At 40.4% G+C, this 18,996-nt stretch overlaps 1 protein-coding gene across 7 annotated transcripts in view; it reads right to left on the reverse strand.

Annotated features, from left to right (window-relative positions):
• Positions 1-18,996, reverse strand: part of LOC134879245 (ELKS/Rab6-interacting/CAST family member 1-like) — a 115,332-nt gene that overhangs the window by 66,516 nt on the left and 29,820 nt on the right. For all 7 annotated transcript variants that reach the window (XR_010167812.1, XR_010167813.1, XR_010167814.1 and 4 more), the window contains 6 exons: positions 17,778-17,945; positions 17,494-17,661; positions 10,727-10,864; positions 8,820-8,960; positions 6,512-6,652; positions 4,297-4,490 (listed from right to left, as the gene is read on the reverse strand). Coding sequence is in view for 4 of the 7 variants with exons in the window: in XM_063905647.1 (XP_063761717.1) it covers positions 4,297-4,490; positions 6,512-6,652; positions 8,820-8,960; positions 10,727-10,864; positions 17,494-17,661; positions 17,778-17,945 (950 nt within the window). In the remaining 3 variants the exon portion in view is untranslated. The remainder of the gene's footprint in view (positions 1-4,296; positions 4,491-6,511; positions 6,653-8,819; positions 8,961-10,726; positions 10,865-17,493; positions 17,662-17,777; positions 17,946-18,996) is intronic.

The raw sequence follows: 18,996 nt of genomic DNA on the forward strand, positions 1-18,996 counted from the left end.
TAATCATTTAGATATGAAATCGGAAGAAAATCCACTTCCTAAGTTGGTTGACCCAAAAAGCATTCCACACAATCACTCCTCGTGTGTTTGGTTTGCACTGGCAAAGCTCAAACTCCAGGGTGAGCTTATTCCTGGGAACGCACGCTAATGACAGCGTGCCAGAGACAAATTGTCCATTACAGAACAATATAACACGCAATAAACTTCTCTAATTTCCCATTACTCAGGTTTATACTCCACGTCTCTCTAAACCTCCTTCACTTCTCTCTTTTTCTTCTCCTTCCATGTCTGTCGGTTGCCCTTTCTTTCCCTCCCTGTCTCCACCCGTTATTTAATTTCTCACTGCTTGTTATTCTCCCTCTGCTACCACCACCTTACTTTCCCTTTTCCTCTTTCTTTCCCTCTCTATGTTTCTTACTTTTCCATCCAAATCCTTTATTTTGGCCATCAGGGCAGATTTTCAGCTACATTTCCGCTCAGTGTGAAGTCACCCAGTCTGCTCCAATTAACATCTTAGTTACTGAAATAAATAAACTGGTACCATTACAGCTGGATTTCAACTAAAGGCGAGAGAAAGGGGGATGATTTTTTCCCTTGTTCACCCACATCTGATCTTTTCATTAGGAATGTTCCTGCTGCGCACTCGTAGCCCAGGGTTAGCCTTGCGCCAAGCTAAGATGGCCACAGGCAGATGTATCTTCCTCTGAAAACCTGTTAGCTCGAGGCTAAGTCTTATAATGCACATCAGGGATAAATAGCCCTGGGATAATGTCACTATTAGTACACTTCTTATAACAGGGTCATTGATTGCAGGTTGAAGAAGTAGCTGAATATATTATTTTATTCTTAAACTATGTTTCATTATGTTTAATTCATAGCTATCCTAACCCCCATGTTTGATATTTGACATTGACAAATATTGACAATTTTGCACAACCAGTATACAAAGCAGGTGCATTAACATCTCTCAACTAAACCTTGTCAGACGTTTTTGGAGGCAGGACGAGGCACTCAAAAAAAATGCAATTACAAATTCATAATCCAATAATCCCCTCCCTAAAAAGTGATCGTCCAACTTAGAAAATGAAGGCAAGGTAGACCTTCAAATGTGCGAGAGCATTTCCTCAAAATGTGAGATATTTAGGAGCTGGTATATTTATAAGACTTTCCAAAACCAAAAGTACGAAAGCCAAAGTGTAAGAAATGTACTTATGTACATAATAAAACAGTCTGTAATATGAAAACAGTCTGATCCAACAATTGTATTTATTTAAGAGCATTTGAAGACTTTTTTTTACAAAAGTCTAGTTTCAAACTATACTCATACTAAAAAGTAAGGTGGATACAGTGATTTTAAGCCTTTTTTGGGGATCGGATTAGCATCAATAGCTAGCTAAAGATCATAAAGGTACCAGAGACCGCGGTCATGTGAGCTGGTAAGATTTATAGTTGTTGTCTATATATCACAAGCTTGCTGGACCTTGAATAAAGGACCTATTTTTAAGAACAGATAATATATTTTAAGTGGTAAATCAAACTTATGTAGTGGTTGAGGATGGAAAGATTGAATAGTGTAGCATGAGGGGGATGGGGCGTGGCATGGTTCAGTCAGTTCTGCCCTTTTCATGACTGTGTTTCACCAAGTCAGAAATGAACCGCAGCCTTAACTGAGCCAGGGATAGTTTCCCTCATTAGACATCTAATAGCAAAATAAAACCACGAAATGTTAAGATGTATAAAGTATCGTACTGCCTTACACCCTAACATAACCTCGACAAACCGCTGTGTGTGTGCCAGTGTGTAAAGGGAAAGTTAAATTCCCTCATAAAAATCTACTTAATCTTAATTTTACTATTACAAGATACTGTTCTCAAACGCACCGCATTAAGCCAAGACTTAATTCATTTCCTTTTTCCTAAGAGCAGCCTGCACAGATCAGATATTAAATATCAGTTGTAGAGAAGCCTTTATTTTATTATAATCCACAGGGAGGATGAAACATCTTTTAAGATCATAAATAGTCCCACATGTTCACCCATCTGACATTTAGAAGGGTTATTAAGTTGCACTACAATGTTATCTAAAAGCTAGTGCTGCTATAAATCTGCATCTGGGGCCATAGGCAGACTAAATAACAAACATGCACAGTTAAACCACACCAGCGGGAAGTCAGGAGGTGCTGAATTTTTAATGGTCTAGGATTTTTACTGGCCAGCTGGACAAGTGGGGAAACATTGAACACCCTCAAATCATTAACGTGCATTAGTCTTACAGTCGAACTACTAACAGACAGAAACAGAGGGTAGAGATAGGTTCTAAGGAAGTAACTACAGAAAAAAGATTAAAGGGAAAAAAGAGAGACGGCGCAGATGATCATTCAGAATTCAAAGGTGGCGTGAGGCATACTAAAATACACACGGACCCGTTTATTACTATTTTTAAACATTATTATTGAACTGTTGGCCATGAGATAAAGACACCTAACCCTGGCTAAGAGGCTGTTGTTAATACATGACTTAATTCCCTTTTTTCTAAATAATCATAAACAGACACACAGACAGAACAACAGACAGAAACAGATTTTTAGGGAGAAAGACAGAGTCAGGCAGGCAGGCAGGCAGGCAGGCAGGCAGGCAGGCAGGCAGGCATGCAGGCAGGCAGGCAGGCAGGCAGGCTGGCTGGCAGGCATGCATCAGTCAGGTGTACTCAGATAAAGACATACAGGTTAAGGTTAAGACAAGGTAGATACATAGGCACACATATAAAGTGAGAAACAGACAGGTTAAGTGAAAATACAGACAGGTTAAAAAGTAGTTAGAAACCCATTGCTATTAGCATTAAGTGTGAACCTCCCAGAATCCTAATGAAAGAAAAAGAGTGTGTTAAACTCTGCGAGTCAGGCATCTTCGGCTGAAAGTAAAACAAAAGTGAAGCGTGAAAAACAGAGCCACTAAATGAAAGAGTTGCATCATTGACAGGAACAGTGGCTCAGAGAGTTTGATGCTGTACTGTGCCCTCGTTTTACAAACTTTTGGGAGCAGGTCGGCTCGGCACGCTGCAGAATAACAGACAGAAAAACCTGCTGCTGATGCACAAGAGAGAGTGCATCTCCTGCCGAACACCTTTAGGAGGCTTTGCAAACTGTCCAAATGAGCAAGAGAGGCTCGTCCGACCAATGCTGTAACTCTTTGATGGTGTTTATTAGTGAACATACTCAGCTCTGTCCCATGGGGAAAAGGCTTGAGAAACATAAGAAATCCCTTCACACTTTTTTTTCTTTTCATTGCCAATTAATCTGCTGATTAGTTTCTAGTATTATATTGTTATGTCTACAGAATGCCATAAAACATATACGTTAGAATTTCACAGAGCTCATTGTAACATATTCAAATAGCTTGATTTTTTTAGATGCAATTTTTTTTTGTAAAATTGAAATAAAAATACCTGAATTGTTCAAACTCATTTACTGTATGTGTAAGCCCCTGACCCTTCTATTTGTAAGGGTCTCTTACATGTATTCATTCTAGGTTTTTAACTAATGTTGCTGTGCTGTTAGAAGTTTGATTTCCAGATGGAAAAAAAAAGACACAAATTCATGATTTTAAGTTTTGAATTCCTCAGCACTTTTCCACATGGGACTGGTTGCTTTCATAGTGCAGTTATAACCTGTCCTCTGACAAGCAAAGTGTGTTTTAGTCGTGCATCTGTCTAATCAACTGACAGGGCCACCAGCCACTCACGTGCCCAGGTAGTCCCACACCAGCCCCCCCATTGGCTGCTGAGAGGCAGCAGGGGGAGGGGCCTGTTTCCCAGACTGTTGAGGATGCGACATATGAGAAGCAGAGGGATTTCTGGGGCGGGACGTCGGAGCGCACACACACACACACACAAACAAACATAAACACATTCACGCAGATGCAGAATCACAAGAATGTATACATATTCATGCATACACACATGTGAACGATGTAGAATGATAGAAATAAGAAAAGAAGAGTGATGACAGAGGAAATAAAGCCAAATGGAAAGAGAAATTGGGAAGAAAGAAGGGAGGGGAAGGGGTGAGAAGAAGGCAAGACTAATGGATTAGATCTACATGGAAGATTACCCTCTCCAAGTAGTTTAAATCGAGTGGAACATGAGCATCAAAGTGGGAACAAATCCATTAAAGGATCTATGGCACATGTAAAGACAGCCTTGGATGTTTTCTACTGGTTCAGGTAAACAGGAGAAAGAGGAACATGCAGAAATTCAGTCTTTTCAAATACACAGTTTTTTTTGTCTCTGCTCTCTTACCTCTCCAGCTCGTTGATCTTTTTCTCCTTGTCGTTCTTTTCATTTTCCATCTCCCTGAGGATCTCCAGAAGTCGTTCCACCTCGGACTGGGCCCTCGCAGCGTCCTCTTTGTGCCGGGCCACTTCCTCCTCCAGGCCGGAGATGCGTTCAGAGAGTTCAGAGCTGGCCTGGGAATCTGTCGCTGCATTCTGAGCCTGGAACCGAGAAAGTAATTACTATAAATAAACCAAGCCTTATCTTACAAAGTACGGCAGCCAACATTTGATAGAAGTGATCAGGTCAAACTATCAAGGATATGCTAATAACAACATCTGTGTTGATGATGAGTTGTAAACCATTTCAGTTTACAGTGTATTTGAATATCTATATATTTGGTCTTGGTCTTTTGTTAATAAAATGACTTTATTACGTTAGAGATATTGCATTCAGCAAATCAGGTAGAACTGAACGACAGATGCTTTAACATAAGGCTTCATTTGAAAATCAAAAGTTATAACGTGAAGAAATACTAAATCTTAGGAATGCAAAAAAAAAGAAAAACTATAAAACATGAAAGATTAAAATGGTTCTTATACAATACATTTAGAGCTCCTTTGTTCCTGTGTAAAACAAATCCTTTCCATTCAACATTTCCAAAAGGTAAAAAAAATGAAAATGCAAGTGAAAAATATAATAACACATTTTTCTTTATTTTGGGAAGATTTTTCAGTAACTCAATGTTGTTTTTTCTACACATTTTTCCAAATAATTGTTCCTAACACAACAACTCTTTGTGGTGAGAATCAGTTTGAACTGATCAACTACTATAAATAAAAGTCCTAAGCATGTTTTTCTGTAAAAAACTTAAACAAGATGCTGTACTTTGGCACAGTGGGGCCTTGAGCTAAATGCTAGCGGCAGCATGCTAACAGCTCACACTGACAATCATAACATGTTTAGCAGCTCTAACGTTTTCCATGTTCACCGTCATAGATTCACATGCCAGCTTTCTTAACAGACGGAAACAGAGCTGAGGCTGATGGGAATGCAATTGCGTGTATTTGATCATGATAAAATAAATAAATGGGAAATTAAACGGAGTTGCAGTGGCTTTGTTCTTTCTGCTGCTCTGGTCTGCTGTACAGAAGAAGCCAAAACACGAGAAAAAGGAAGAAATGAAATATAACAAAGAAAAGAAAAAACAAGTTATAACCAGCTTAGAGGTCAGAACAGCTGTGTGCGATTCCCAGAAGCAAATGTTGCTCTTGGGACAGATTGACTTTGTGTGTGTCTATGTGCACACGCCTTGGACCCACAATACATAAAGCCTATTAGTTTTGGAAGCGGACAACAGTTTTTACAGGTCTTTATGTGGAGAAGAAATGTTTGGGTGTCTGACGATATTATAGGAAGATCTGGGTGGAGGGAAGAGGCAGAGAGAGAAAGACAAATAAGAAAGGAAAAAAGAAACACTTCACCCATGCTCCATGTCTATCAACTCACACACACATCTTTTTTCCATCCATGGTAACAGAAAGAGACTCAGAAATAAACTCTGATGAGAGAAACACCAGAGATCCACTGACACCTTCATATACATTCTTTCTCTCTGTCACACACACGCAAATTCATACACACACTGTGAGGGTGTGGTGGTGCTGCTGTCTTCTCCACTCTGTGAAAATGACTGTTAGCTGTTAGCTGTCAGCAAGCCATCACACACACACACACACACACACACACACACACACACACACACACACACACACACACACACACACACACACACACACACACACACACACACACACACACACACACACACACACACACACACAGCCAATCATCTCTCTTGAAAAACAGTTAAGGGAAAACAATGAGGGGAAAACGGGAGGGTGTTTTTGTTTAAAATCCTCAATGTTTTTGTGTTTCTGTGTGTATTTATTCCCAACGGAGAAACATATAATTGACGTCTTTGATTGGTAATTGTGGTCAGTCCATCCAAAACATAATTAGGTCAAAAACTGGTGTTACATAATGTTTTGGCCACATGTTTTGGCCCAGATGTAGTTCGAGACGGGTGCCAATTTATGCAACCTACGCCATGTCAATTTCATGCTTATATAAAACCATTAAAATCCACTTTTCCACCCTCTCAGCCAGATCTACATGCTCACTGGAAGAGAAATGTTCTAATAAAAAGTCATTCTTGTCAGCGTCTGACTGAGGAACTGACCTTCTTGAGTTGGTTCTCAAGTTTGACACACTCCTCTTTCTTCTGCTCCAGGCCGATCTCTAGAGTCTTCAGCCTGTTGTCCTTCTTCAGAGTGGAGGAGGCCAGAGAGGAAGCCTTCTCCTTCAGATCCAACACTGAAGTCTGAAAGGAAAAAAAATGAGGAAGGGAAAGAGTGGAAATGAGGGAATCAACATTGAATCAGTGCTAGACACTAACAGCTCTACTGAAGCGGCACATTTTAAGGGGGTCCTATTTTCAGGTTAGTATGTACAGTCTCTACTGGGACATGTCTCCATGCTTTAATGTTGAAAAAGCTCTTTATTTTTCTCATACTGCTCTGGTATTGTTAATTTAAACTAACAATCTTTGTTTTCTATGTGGAACAAATCTGCTCAAATCATCAGTGTTTTAATCAGGATTTAAAATCCATTTAGTTTAGTTTTCACCCTCTGTCTGAAACCAGAGCCCAGTCTGCTCTGATTGGTTAGCTGGCCGGCTCTGTTGTTTTTTGGTCAACCGCTTAGAAATGTCCCGCCCCTTAGCCTATCACGTACAATGTGATGGGGCTAAGGCTCAAAAGACTTCACAGATGTAGGGATTTAGCTGGAAGAGGGAGAAAAATAATATCTGTAGCATTACATTAAAATAAAGAAAGATTATCACTTGTATAGTTTGAAACTAATGCACCAGCACATGCAATGGTTTGTTGGTTAAGCAAACATATCTGCATTTCCCTTGTTGTTCTGAGTTTGTGTCTGTATGGTTTTTTGCACTTATTGTATGTCGCGTGGAACCAAAGCTGCAGCTGAATGAAATGTACAGTAATGTAAAAGGCTTTCCTATAGCTGGGAGATAGCCTCCGCCCCCTCTTGCTTTAAGACTCTTTCCCATGACCTGTCTCTTTTCTCACTCTTCCAGCTCAATCCTTCCAAGCATGAAGTTTCTCTCCCAATTTTTTCTGGTCTTTTTCTGTTTTGGTAGGGCCAGTGAAACAGAAACCGACGGGACCAGAAGGGGAGACACTCAGACGTGTAATTTTACCCTTCACTGACAATACCAGCTCCAGACTACGGCTCATCATGTTTGACTGGGCTTTGGTCAGAGGAACCTTGCTGCTTACTCTGATTATATTTAGGCACATATATTGCTATTGCAAGAAAAACCTGACATTTGCGTTTAGCAGTGTAGAAAGGCTTTTTTCTCTGTGAGTTTTCCCATAAATATCTCAAAATATATAAAATGACTGCAACAGGTTTTATGATCCTACAGGGTCCAAAAGGCATAATGACATTTTCACTTCAATATGTGAATAAATCTAGGGTTCACTTCCCCTTTTAATGAAAATAAATTGAATGTTCCCTACGTATGAAAGGGGATGGTTAGCTTAGAGACAGCTCTGGAGAACAATTATTAACACTGTATCTGGTATGTTTAAGTCGTAAACAAGAGAAAAAGTAACAGCATCAATATAAATGTTTTATGAAGACCTGTTGGCTCTGGCTTTATATTTTGTGTACAAACACAACAGATGTATCGATACTTTTCTCTAACTTTCAACAAGAAAATTAAATTGATTCTCTTCCAAAAGGTCAAGTATTTCTTTAATACTTAGGAGATAAAATGCCTGAGTATGCATATTCATTTTGTGATGCCAATGTTTGACTCAACTCCACTACGGAAATACAATATAATGTTCCATTTGTATGATGGTGACTTTAAAGGAAACGTGTGTGTGTGTGTGTGTGTGTGTGTGTGTGTGTGTGTGTGTGTGTGTGTGTGTGTGTGTGTGTGTGTGTGTGTGTGTGTGTGTGTGTGTGTGTCCTTCAGATTGATAATGTTTTAATCAGCTAAATTTGGTTGCTGTTTGACATCTGGCCCTGTCAGGATTTGGTTTAACGATTGTTATGAACACTATAATACTAATAAAAGAGCCACCTGCCTTCAGAGGGAAATCTGTTAAATAAATTGTTTTGTATTCCCTGAAGGCGTTAACTGAAACTTTCCTACCTTTCTGTGCAACCGCAGCAGGGTGACTAAAGCAAACAGGGTGCTTAAAATTGCAATGTCATCCTCTGTGACTGCTAGCAAGAACAACAAAGGTTTCAGAGGAGTCACTGTTTTCTCTGGTTGTGAAGCACATCGTTGTCAAGGAAATACGACTGTTTTATCGCTGTTGTCCTTCACCACAAGGACCTTGGGAGGATCTGAAGGCTGTTAGGCAGTGATATATCAATCATGTTTCCCTGACAGAGAGGCAGAGTGTGTTTTTCTGACTTATAGCACAGATATGCATGAGTGTGTCTTCTACCTCGCGGTCAGCCAGGTCAGCCTGCAGGTGGGAGACTTTCTCCCTCAGCTCCTTCAGCTCCTTCTTGCTCGATTCAGCTTCGTCCCCTTTTTCTTTTTCCTCCTTCTCCCGCTGATCCTTCAACCGCTCGATGATTCGCTCCTGGACATCAAGAAAAGAAGGAGATGGATGGAAGTTATAAAAGGAAAGAGAACAGAAAGTGTCATAGAGTGATAGAAGAGGAGAAAGAGAGGTAGTCAAGGCTCCAACAGTTATTCACTGGCTATCCAGTTTCTATACTAATAACAGTCGCATTAAACTTTATGTTCGTGGCAGCTCCGACAGGATCTAACAGCCAACAGTGATTCTACACACGTAATACGTTCTGGCGCGAGACGTAATATTCACAACCACTAAAGCCCTATTCACAAGCTACAGAGCGACACAACGGCCAGCTTGAGCAAAAGAATAGACGTTCACACACACAAAAGCAGTGAAAAAGCCCCAAGAGTGTGCCCTGGTTCTGCTGAGTGTGTGTTACCGTACTGTAGTACTTTTTTAGAAAGTGAGGATATTTTGGCTGGTCCTTACTTTAAAAAAAGCTGTTTTTGGATTAAGTTTAAGACTAATAATAATGGCAATTACTGAATGTTTCCCTAATTAATGGATTAATCATTTGGTTTTTATTCCATCAAATTTCCCAGAGCCTGATGAGTAAACCAACGTTTAAACTAATTGGTGATACGATGAAAAAGTTAGGGTCATCTATATCGAATGCAAGGGAACAGCAAGAAACAAGTCATGACAGTTAAAGTAAAATATATATGTTCTGCTGAGAATAATAACAAAGTGTGTGTGACAGAGAGATGGAGTGATATAATGATGAAAGCAGGAGATGGATGAAAGGACGGAAAATAGAACAAAAGTAAGGATATCCAAAGGCACCAAGACAGTAAAAAAGTAGGAAAAAAAAGCAGTGAAAGTATTTAAAGTGTTGTCGGCCACCTCCGCCTGCCAACACTCACACGTCCATCCGACACGCTGGATATTGGTCACTGGACAATTAATAAGCCTGTTTCCTGTGTGTGAGAAGGAGACGGTAACAGGATCGCGCTTTACAGTACAATAATATATTCTCTTCAATCACTTTAAAGTGCTCTGCTGGTGTCACTGCTCAGTTTCCCAGAACCAGGGTAGAGTGCAGAATAACAGATCATCAAACATGAGGTGGAGGTTTCGGTTCCCACGCTTAGGAGGTTTAGGAATGTTTAAAGAAGACAATTAGTGCTCATTTCCAGGTTCATATTAGTATGTTGTGCCTACTGTGACATGTTTACGTGCTTTAATGTTCAAAAAGCGCTTTATTTACAACCACATAGAGATGTCCCACCCGTAGCCTATCACGTACGTGTGTTGGAGCGTTAGCCAATAGGAGCACAGGTGTTACATAGTGATGTCACTATGTCCCGGAAGGAGTCAAATAGAGGGTTTTCAGGAAGGGGGGGGGAACACAGGGATGTTAGCCTTAGCAGACCATTTACATGCACAAAAACCTATACAACATTGTGTTTGTTGGTTCAATCCCCCCCACTCGGAGTCATGTAACCGCATGTTGGATGTTTTTTTTTTATCTTTTATGAAAGCAGGCTGTGAATGATTTAGTAATGGTCCAATGTGATTATTGGGTCATGTCCATTTATAAAGTAATATGGTCATAGTTTGGGTGGTCGGCTGTTTGGCTCACATCGTTTTTATTCATGTAACCTTGCTCTGGGGTTGACTTGAGGTTGACCAGCATTTGTGTGTGTGTGTGTGTGTGTGTGTGTGTGTGTGTGTGTGTGTGTGCGTGCGTGTGTGTGTGTGTGTGTGTGTGTGTGTGTGTGCGTGCGTGCGTGCGTGCGTGCGTGTGTGTGTGTGTGCGTGTGTACCTTCTCAGCCAGAGCCTCCTCCAGTGTTCCCAGTGCAGTGTCGGTGTTGGAGGTATCAGTCTGTAGAGACTTGACTCTGTCCTTCAGTCCGCTCAGCTGCTTCTCTTTATCCCTCAGCTGATCCTGGAGGTTCTCTATCTGCAGAGAGGAACAGAGACACAGAAACAGAGCTGTTTTTGATGCACTGTTCACTTATTTAGCAAAGAATGAGATTGTGTAAGATTATCTGCTCTCAAACTCGGCCAACATAAAGCACTGAAACAGCAGCTTGTATAGAGCCCGGACAATAATGATTTTTTAAATGCTTAAATTGAATGGCTTTCCTTAGATGTTAGGAAACAAAAACTTGTCTGTAGAGAGTGGTTAAGTGGGGGTGCAATATTATGTGATGACAACCGTCTCATCAACTTTGTCTTTATGTGTTTCTTTCATTTTATTTATTACATCTTTTTGTATTTATTAATTTATTTTTGTATTATTATTTTTGTTGTCAACGTTTTTGAAATGTTGAAATCTTAAATGTAAAGTATTTAAACCCCCATAGTTAAAAAAAAAGAATTATACAAAAAAATACATATAATGAAATTAGCCTAAATAAGAAGTCTGAACCACAATGAATATCTGTGAAAAGACTCACATATTTTTCTAGAATTAATACAATAAGTATAAACTTAAACAATGATGTACTCTGTATGCAGCTACACATTCATCTATAATAACCAACAATTGTCTTATATTATAATATTATATATAATATTGTCCTGTCCAATTTTCCAGACTTTAAATGTAACAGCGACAAAAAAAGATGATTCAGAAAATATTGTTCATTAAAAAAGGCACCACTTATTACGCTGAATACAGCCAGTCTGACAATCAAATAATATTATTAACATTCAAACTTCCTTGTAGTGAATCATCATTTCTTAATATACAGTGGGGCAAAAAAGTATTTAGTCAGCCACCAATTGTGCAAGTTCTCCCATTTAAAAAGATGAGAGAGGCCTGTAATTTTTATCATAGGTACACTTCAACTATGAGAGACAAAATGAGAAAAAAAAATCCAGGAAATCACATTGTAGGATTTTTAATGAATGAATTGGTAAATTCCTCGGTAAAATAAGTATTTGGTCACCTACAAACAAGCAAGATTTCTGGCTCTCACAGACCTGTAACTTCTTCTTTAAGATGCTCCTCTGTCCTCCACTCGTTACCTGTATTAATGGCACCTTTTTGAACTCGTTATCAGTATAAAAGACACCTGTCCACAACCTCAAACAGTCATACTCCAAATTCCACTATGGCCAAGACCAAAGAGCTGTCAAAGGAGACCAGAGACAAAATTGTAGACCTGCACCAGGCTGGGAAAACTGAATCTGCAATAGGTAAGCAGCTTGGTGTAAAGAAATCAACTGTGGGAGCAATTATTAGAAAATGGAAGACATACAAGACCACTGCTAATCTCCCTCGATCTGGGGCTCCACGCAAGATCTCACCCCGTGGGGTCAAAATGATCACAAGAACGGTAAGCAAAAATCCCAGAACCACACGGGGGGACCTAGTGAATGACCTGCAGAGAGCTGGGACCAAAGTAACAGAGGCTACCATCAGTAACACACTACGCCGCCAGGGACTTAAATCCTGCAGTTCCAGACGTGTCCCCCTGCTTAAGCCAGTACATGTCCAGGCCCGTCTGAAGTTTGCTAGAGGGCATTTGGATGATCCAGAAGAGGATTGGGAGAATGTCATATGGTCAGATGAAACCAAAATAGAACTTTTTGGTAAAAACTCAACTCGTCGTGTTTGGAGGAGAAAGAGTGCAGAGTTGCATCCAAAGAACACCATACCTACTGTGAAGCATGGGGGTGGAAACATCATGCTTTGGGGCTGTTTTTCTGCAAAGGGACCAGGACGACTGATCCGTGTAAAGGAAAGAATGAATGGGGCCATGTGTCGTGAGATTTTGAGTGAAAACCTCCTTCCATCAGCAAGGGCACTGAAGATGAAGCGTGGCTGGATCTTTCAGCATGACAATGATCCCAAACACACCGCCAGGGCAACGAAGGAGTGGCTTCGTAAGAAGCATTTCAAGGTCCTGGAGTGGCCTAGCCAGTCTCCAGATCTCAACCCCATAGAAAATCTTTGGAGGGAGTTGAAAGTCCGTGTTGCCCAGCGACAGCCCCAAAACATCACTGCTTTAGAGGAGATCTGCATGGAGGAATGGGCCAAAATACCAGCAACAGTGTGTGAAAACCTTGTGAAGACTTACAGAAAACGTTTGACCTCTGTCATTGCCAACAAAGGGTATACAACAAAGTATTGAGATGAACTTTTGTTATTGACCAAATACTTACTTTCCACAATAATTTGAAAATAAATTCTTTAAAAATCCTACAATGTGATTTCCTGGATTTTTTTTTTCTCATTTTGTCTCTCATAGTTGAGGTATACCTATGATAAAAAATTACAGGCCTCTCTCATCTTTTTAAATGGGAGAACTTGCACAATTGGTGGCTGACTAAATACTTTTTTGCCCCACTGTATCTAACTAACACTTTTCTAATCTTTCTCTGGCAGTCAATAAACATACACAACCACCCCACCCTCCTGTTTTCTCTCGCACTGACTTCAAATCAATGAATCTTTGGGTCATAAAAACAGAAAAATCAATGTCTTGAATACAAAACACAATTTCTAGTACATGGTGTTGAATGTGATTCCATCTTGAGATTTTGAACATATGAAAAGGCCGCTGTGCTGTCAGACACCAACCTCTAACTGTTTCTCTGAATACACACTCTCTGTACCGCCATCTATTCTCCCCTTCTCCCTGCCTCCTCCTCCTTGATTAATTTTCTGTTAAAACACAAAATCAGCAGAAATGACTAAAGGACTCACTCTTTTCTCCCTGAGTGAGATCACAGACACAGATAAGGAGCTGTGTCAACTTTGCGGTATTCATTAAAAAATGGAATTGGAAAAAAGACTGAGCAGCACAGAAATAACATATTGAGGAGAAATCAGAGGGCTAATGTAATGTGGGAACTTGGATGGTAGAAAAAACCTCTCCTCTCTTCCTGTCTCTCTTTCTTTTGCTTCGCCTGAGAGAAAGGAAATCAAGCGATTGACAACCCGTCATAAAAAAAATAGAAAGTCAGATTGGTATGCAACCTTTGACTCCGCCGTAGGTGAGCCGCACACATTTACAGTACTGTGGAGATTGTGTGTGTGTGTGTGTGTGTGTGTGTGTGTGTGTGTGTGTGTGTGTGTGTGTGTATGTGTGTATGTGTGTGTGTGTGTGTGTGTGTGTGTGTGTGTGTGTGTGTGTGTGTGTGTGTTCGTACAGTCAAACACTTCCAGCACCTCATTAATCAACCGTTCACCTGACAGCTTGACTGACACCTCATCCTCTCTCACACACACACTTGACATTGAGCGGCAGAGAGACTCTTTGATCCGTCTGCACTTCCTGAAACTGACAACTGCTGGATGCCTGACACACACGGTTCTATACAGTATTAACAAACCCACACACACCCTATTTAAGTCCCCAAAAACGTCTCTATTAATGACTGTAATATGTTAACAAATTAATAAACTGTCTCTGCATCTATGTCACGGTGTTCCTCACAGAGAAACACATTAAATAACAAAGAGGAGAGGATGATGGGAGATCAGAAGAATGAATAATAATGTGCCCTCCTGGTAATTTCCCTTCATGACTAACATATAACGACAGGTAAGGAGGGATGGATGTGGAGAGCAAGTAAGAAAGATATTTTTAGTTTTTCCACATGTTATTTAAATAAAATAGGATTTATGAAAGCACAGATGAGATGTAGGAGGAGCCAGCAGCGGCTCCCTCTCAGACACCGGACTGTATTCTATTTGAAGACGGCAGAGGACATCATTTATTGAACAGGAGGAACTCATTAGTATGCATCTGATTTCCAACACACACTGTGTCTCCCCCCCCCCCCCCCCCCCCCCCTCCGTCCTGCTTTATGTCTGTCTGCTTGATTGTCTCTATCAATTATCTGCTCACACTCTACGTTTTTCCTACAAGTGACAACTCAAGGGACTGGGGGAAAAGGGTAGAGGATGGGTTTTTATTTTTCTATTTGATGGGATTTTTACACTTAATTTCTTAGCTGCATAAAAACATGAACCTGAACCCTTGCTTACCCTAAAAACACTGTTTGTTGTTGTGTGTCAGATAGAATCGGAGGATGAAACCTTCTTTATTAGTCACATACAGTGAAATTGGTCCTCTGCATTTAACCCATCCTAGTACTAGGAGCAGTGGGCTGCCATTATTTACAGCACCCGGGGAGCAGTGTAGGGAACGGAGCCTTACTCAGGGACACCACGGTAACAACTTGGTCTTTCGGGGACTTGAACTGGTGACCTTCCAGTTCCCAGGCCAAGCCCCTATGGACTTTGCCACCACCGCCCTACACTGTGTCATCACAACAATTACCGTAAAGATTCACACACAAAAACAGATTGAAAAGCAGACGAAATAAATATATATATGCAGAAGGCTCTTGTAACTCTTAGATGGCGGGATGTCTTCTTGCCTGTGTTTGTGTGTGTCTGTCTGTCTGTCTCTCTGCTTCAGCTCCCAAACCAAACCCTGTGTTACAGCTCCATCTAGTGGTTGTAGTTTCACATGGCAGCATCATATACTTGTAAATGCAGTTTTCAGTCAAGAGTAAATTCTTCACATCTTCATGATATGATCCATTATTTTTCCGTGACAGCTTAAGGCAATAATTATACAGCATTTTTTTTTAAGCGTATTGAGCCACGTTCCTGTGACTATTGATCCTTGTTTCTTAAAGTATACCTGTTATTGTTATATTCATACCTCGTCTCGAGTCCCAGGTTTTTGTTGCAGCCTAAGAGTCAGTCTGTATATACAGTGGGCAAAAAAGTATTTAGTCAGCCACCAATTGTGCAAGTTCTCCCATTTAAAAAGATGAGAGATGCCTGTAATTTTTATCATAGGTATACCTCAACTATGAGAGACAGAATGAGAAAAAAAAATCCAGGAAATCACATTGTAGGATTTTTAATGAATGAATTGGTAAATTCCTCGGTAAAATAAGTATTTGGTCACCTACAAACAAGCAAGATTTCTGGCTCTCACAGACCTGTAACTTCTTCTTTAAGAGGCTCCTCTGTCCTCCACTCGTTACCTGTATTAATGGCACCTTTTTGAACTCGTTATCAGTATAAAAGACACCTGTCCACAACCTCAAACAGTCATACTCCAAACTCCACTATGGCCAAGACCAAAGAGCTGTCAAAGGAGACCAGAGACAAAATTGTAGACCTGCACCAGGCTGGGAAAACTGAATCTGCAATAGGTAAGCAGCTTGGTGTGAAGAAATCAACTGTGGGAGCAATTATTAGAAAATGGAACACATACAAGACCACTGCTAATCTCCCTCGATCTGGGGCTCCACGCAAGATCTCACCCCGTGGGGTCAAAATGATCACAAGAACGGTGAGCAAAAATCCCAGAACCACACGGGGGGACCTAGTGAATGACCTGCAGAGAGCTGGGACCAAAGTAACAGAGGCTACCATCAGTAACACACTACGCCGCCAGGGACTTAAATCCTGCAGTTCCAGACGTGTCCCCCTGCTTAAGCCAGTACATGTCCAGGCCCGACTGAAGTTTGCTAGAGGGCATTTGGATGATCCAGAAGAGGATTGGGAGAATGTCATATGGTCAGATGAAACCAAAATAGAACTTTTTGGTAAAAACTCAACTCGTCGTGTTTGGAGGAGAAAGAATGCAGAGTTGCATCCAAAGAACACCATACCTACTGTGAAGCATGGGGGTGGAAACATCATGCTTTGGGGCTGTTTTTCTGCAAAGGGACCAGGACGACTGATCCGTGTAAAGGAAAGAATGAATGGGGCCATGTATCGTGAGATTTTGAGTGAAAACCTCCTTCCATCAGCAAGGGCACTGAAGATGAAGCGTGGCTGGGTCTTTCAGCATGACAATGATCCCAAACACACCGCCAGGGCAACGAAGGAGTGGCTCCGTAATAAGCATTTCAAGGTCCTGGAGTGGCCTAGCCAGTCTCCAGATCTCAACCCCATAGAAAATCTTTGGAGGGATTTGAAAGTCCGTGTTGCCCAGCGACAGCCCCAAAACATCACTGCTTTAGAGGAGATCTGCATGGAGGAATGGGCCAAAATACCAGCAACAGTGTGTGAAAACCTTGTGAAGACTTACAGAAAACGTTTGACCTCTGTCATTGCCAACAAAGGGTATATAACAAAGTATTGAGATTAACTTTTGTTATTGACCAAATACTTATTTTCCACAGTAATTTGAAAATAAATTCTTTAAAAATCCTACAATGTGATTTTCTGGATTTTATTTCTCATTCTGTCTCTCATAGTTGAAGTGTACCTATGATAAAAAATACAGGCCTCTCTCATCTTTTTAAATTGGAGAACTTGCACAATTGGTGGCTGACTAAATACCCCACTGTATGATGTGGCGAGTTTTACAATTTCAGTGGAAGGGACACCAATGTATTTAAAATAAAGCTGTGTGTAAGTTAGCAGGAATGGCTAAACAGAACAACCAAAACAGAGCCCCATATGCGCATTAAATGTCTCCAATAGGAAATCCAATCGCAGTATTACCGTGTTTATTTGCCATCTGTGAGACACGCAGTGCAACAACACAGCAAAGAGTGTGTGAGCCTTGAACTCCAGCTTGTTTTGGAGTGTTTTCTTACCTTCTTCTGCAGCACGTTCACTTTGCGCTCCTTGACATCCAGCATGTCTTTGAGGTCGCTGATCTCTCCCTGATGAGTGCTTTTCTCGTCCGTCATCTCTGATATCTGCTGACTCTTTTTAGAGAGGAGGGATTCCTTTTCCTCGAGACGGAGACGCAGCGCATCCACCTGTGCTCAAACACAAAACTAAAAGTTAACCAGGACGAGAATTTCCAAACTAAAGATGGATTTGCTTGTGATGAGTAATAGTTACACTACTTATTCCAGTGTTAGAGTAACTGTACCTCAGTCTGCAGTATAGCGGCTCTCTGTTCCTTGGCAGTGAGGGACTCCTTCAGTACGTCCACGTGTTGTTTGCTGTCAGAAAACTGGTTGTTAAGAGTTTCAAGTTTGGTCCTGAAAGCCAAAAGCTCGCTGTCCTTACGACCCAGATCCTGCTTTGCCTGTTCCATCTGAGTAACACACACATACACACACACGAAGATAAGAAAGAAGTGAAAGACAGAGTATGTACAAGAATGGGCTAAATGCCTACTATTACAATGACTTCACTCTTGTTTTTAAGTTGTGCTCCACTTTTTTAGCCATTTCTCTTAACCCCTGTTGTAGATGACTAATAGAACATTATTAGTTTTATCAATTATAATGAAGACACATTTAGGACTTTTTTCTGAAGGAATATCTATTGTTGTTCATAATTTCTCACCTGAAAAGCAAACAGTTCGAGACAAAAGCAAGAAGTATTGCAGTATTACACAACTAATAAATCATATGATGTGCGTACTAACTACTTATACGTGTTGTAGTAGAGGGTCATGGTCCATTCTTTCAGTTAGCCCAAATTATAAAGAAACAAGGGGAAAAAAACATGAAAACATATTTCATATTGTTATTGAAAAAGGATTTTAAAATGATCCTGTTATGATATTTCATTTGGATCTGTAACAAACCAAGTTTTTAATAAATCTGAACAATAACGTGTGTTGGCACGTACCTGTACCTGCCTAAGGACTGCAGATGGAAATGAGCTACTAGCTGAAATCTAGCATAAAGCATCTCTTCTTTTTTATGAGATTATTGTAATGAGTGCATGGTCCTTGTGCAAAATAAATAGATAAATACTAAATTCAGAATTTATATTTTATTTTATCATGTTTTGTGCTCACTGAACTGTTGTATATTGCCCGAGTCTATATTGCAATTTGAGTAAAATTTCCAATCTCCTAGTTAATGCTGATAAATTAGGTAACTGGTAGTGATTTTTTGTTGTAAATTTAACATGACACAAAAAGAATGGACCCAAACCACACAAGAAATGCAGTAAAATAAACTAATGCGCAAACTATTTCAAGACGCTAGTTGAGAGGAACCTCATGCAAGAAGAAAACAAGCAGGCTAAAGATAGTGAGCATACTGTAACAGAGCAGAGTGTTTATAAAAGTGCTTGAAACACTAGTGCTGTTCATAGACAGAACAGGAAGTGAAGACCCCCTCATCTGTTGG

The sequence above is a fragment of the Eleginops maclovinus genome, chromosome 17 (assembly GCF_036324505.1).
Source record: "Eleginops maclovinus isolate JMC-PN-2008 ecotype Puerto Natales chromosome 17, JC_Emac_rtc_rv5, whole genome shotgun sequence".
In the NCBI taxonomy this organism is placed as follows: domain Eukaryota; kingdom Metazoa; phylum Chordata; class Actinopteri; order Perciformes; family Eleginopidae; genus Eleginops; species Eleginops maclovinus.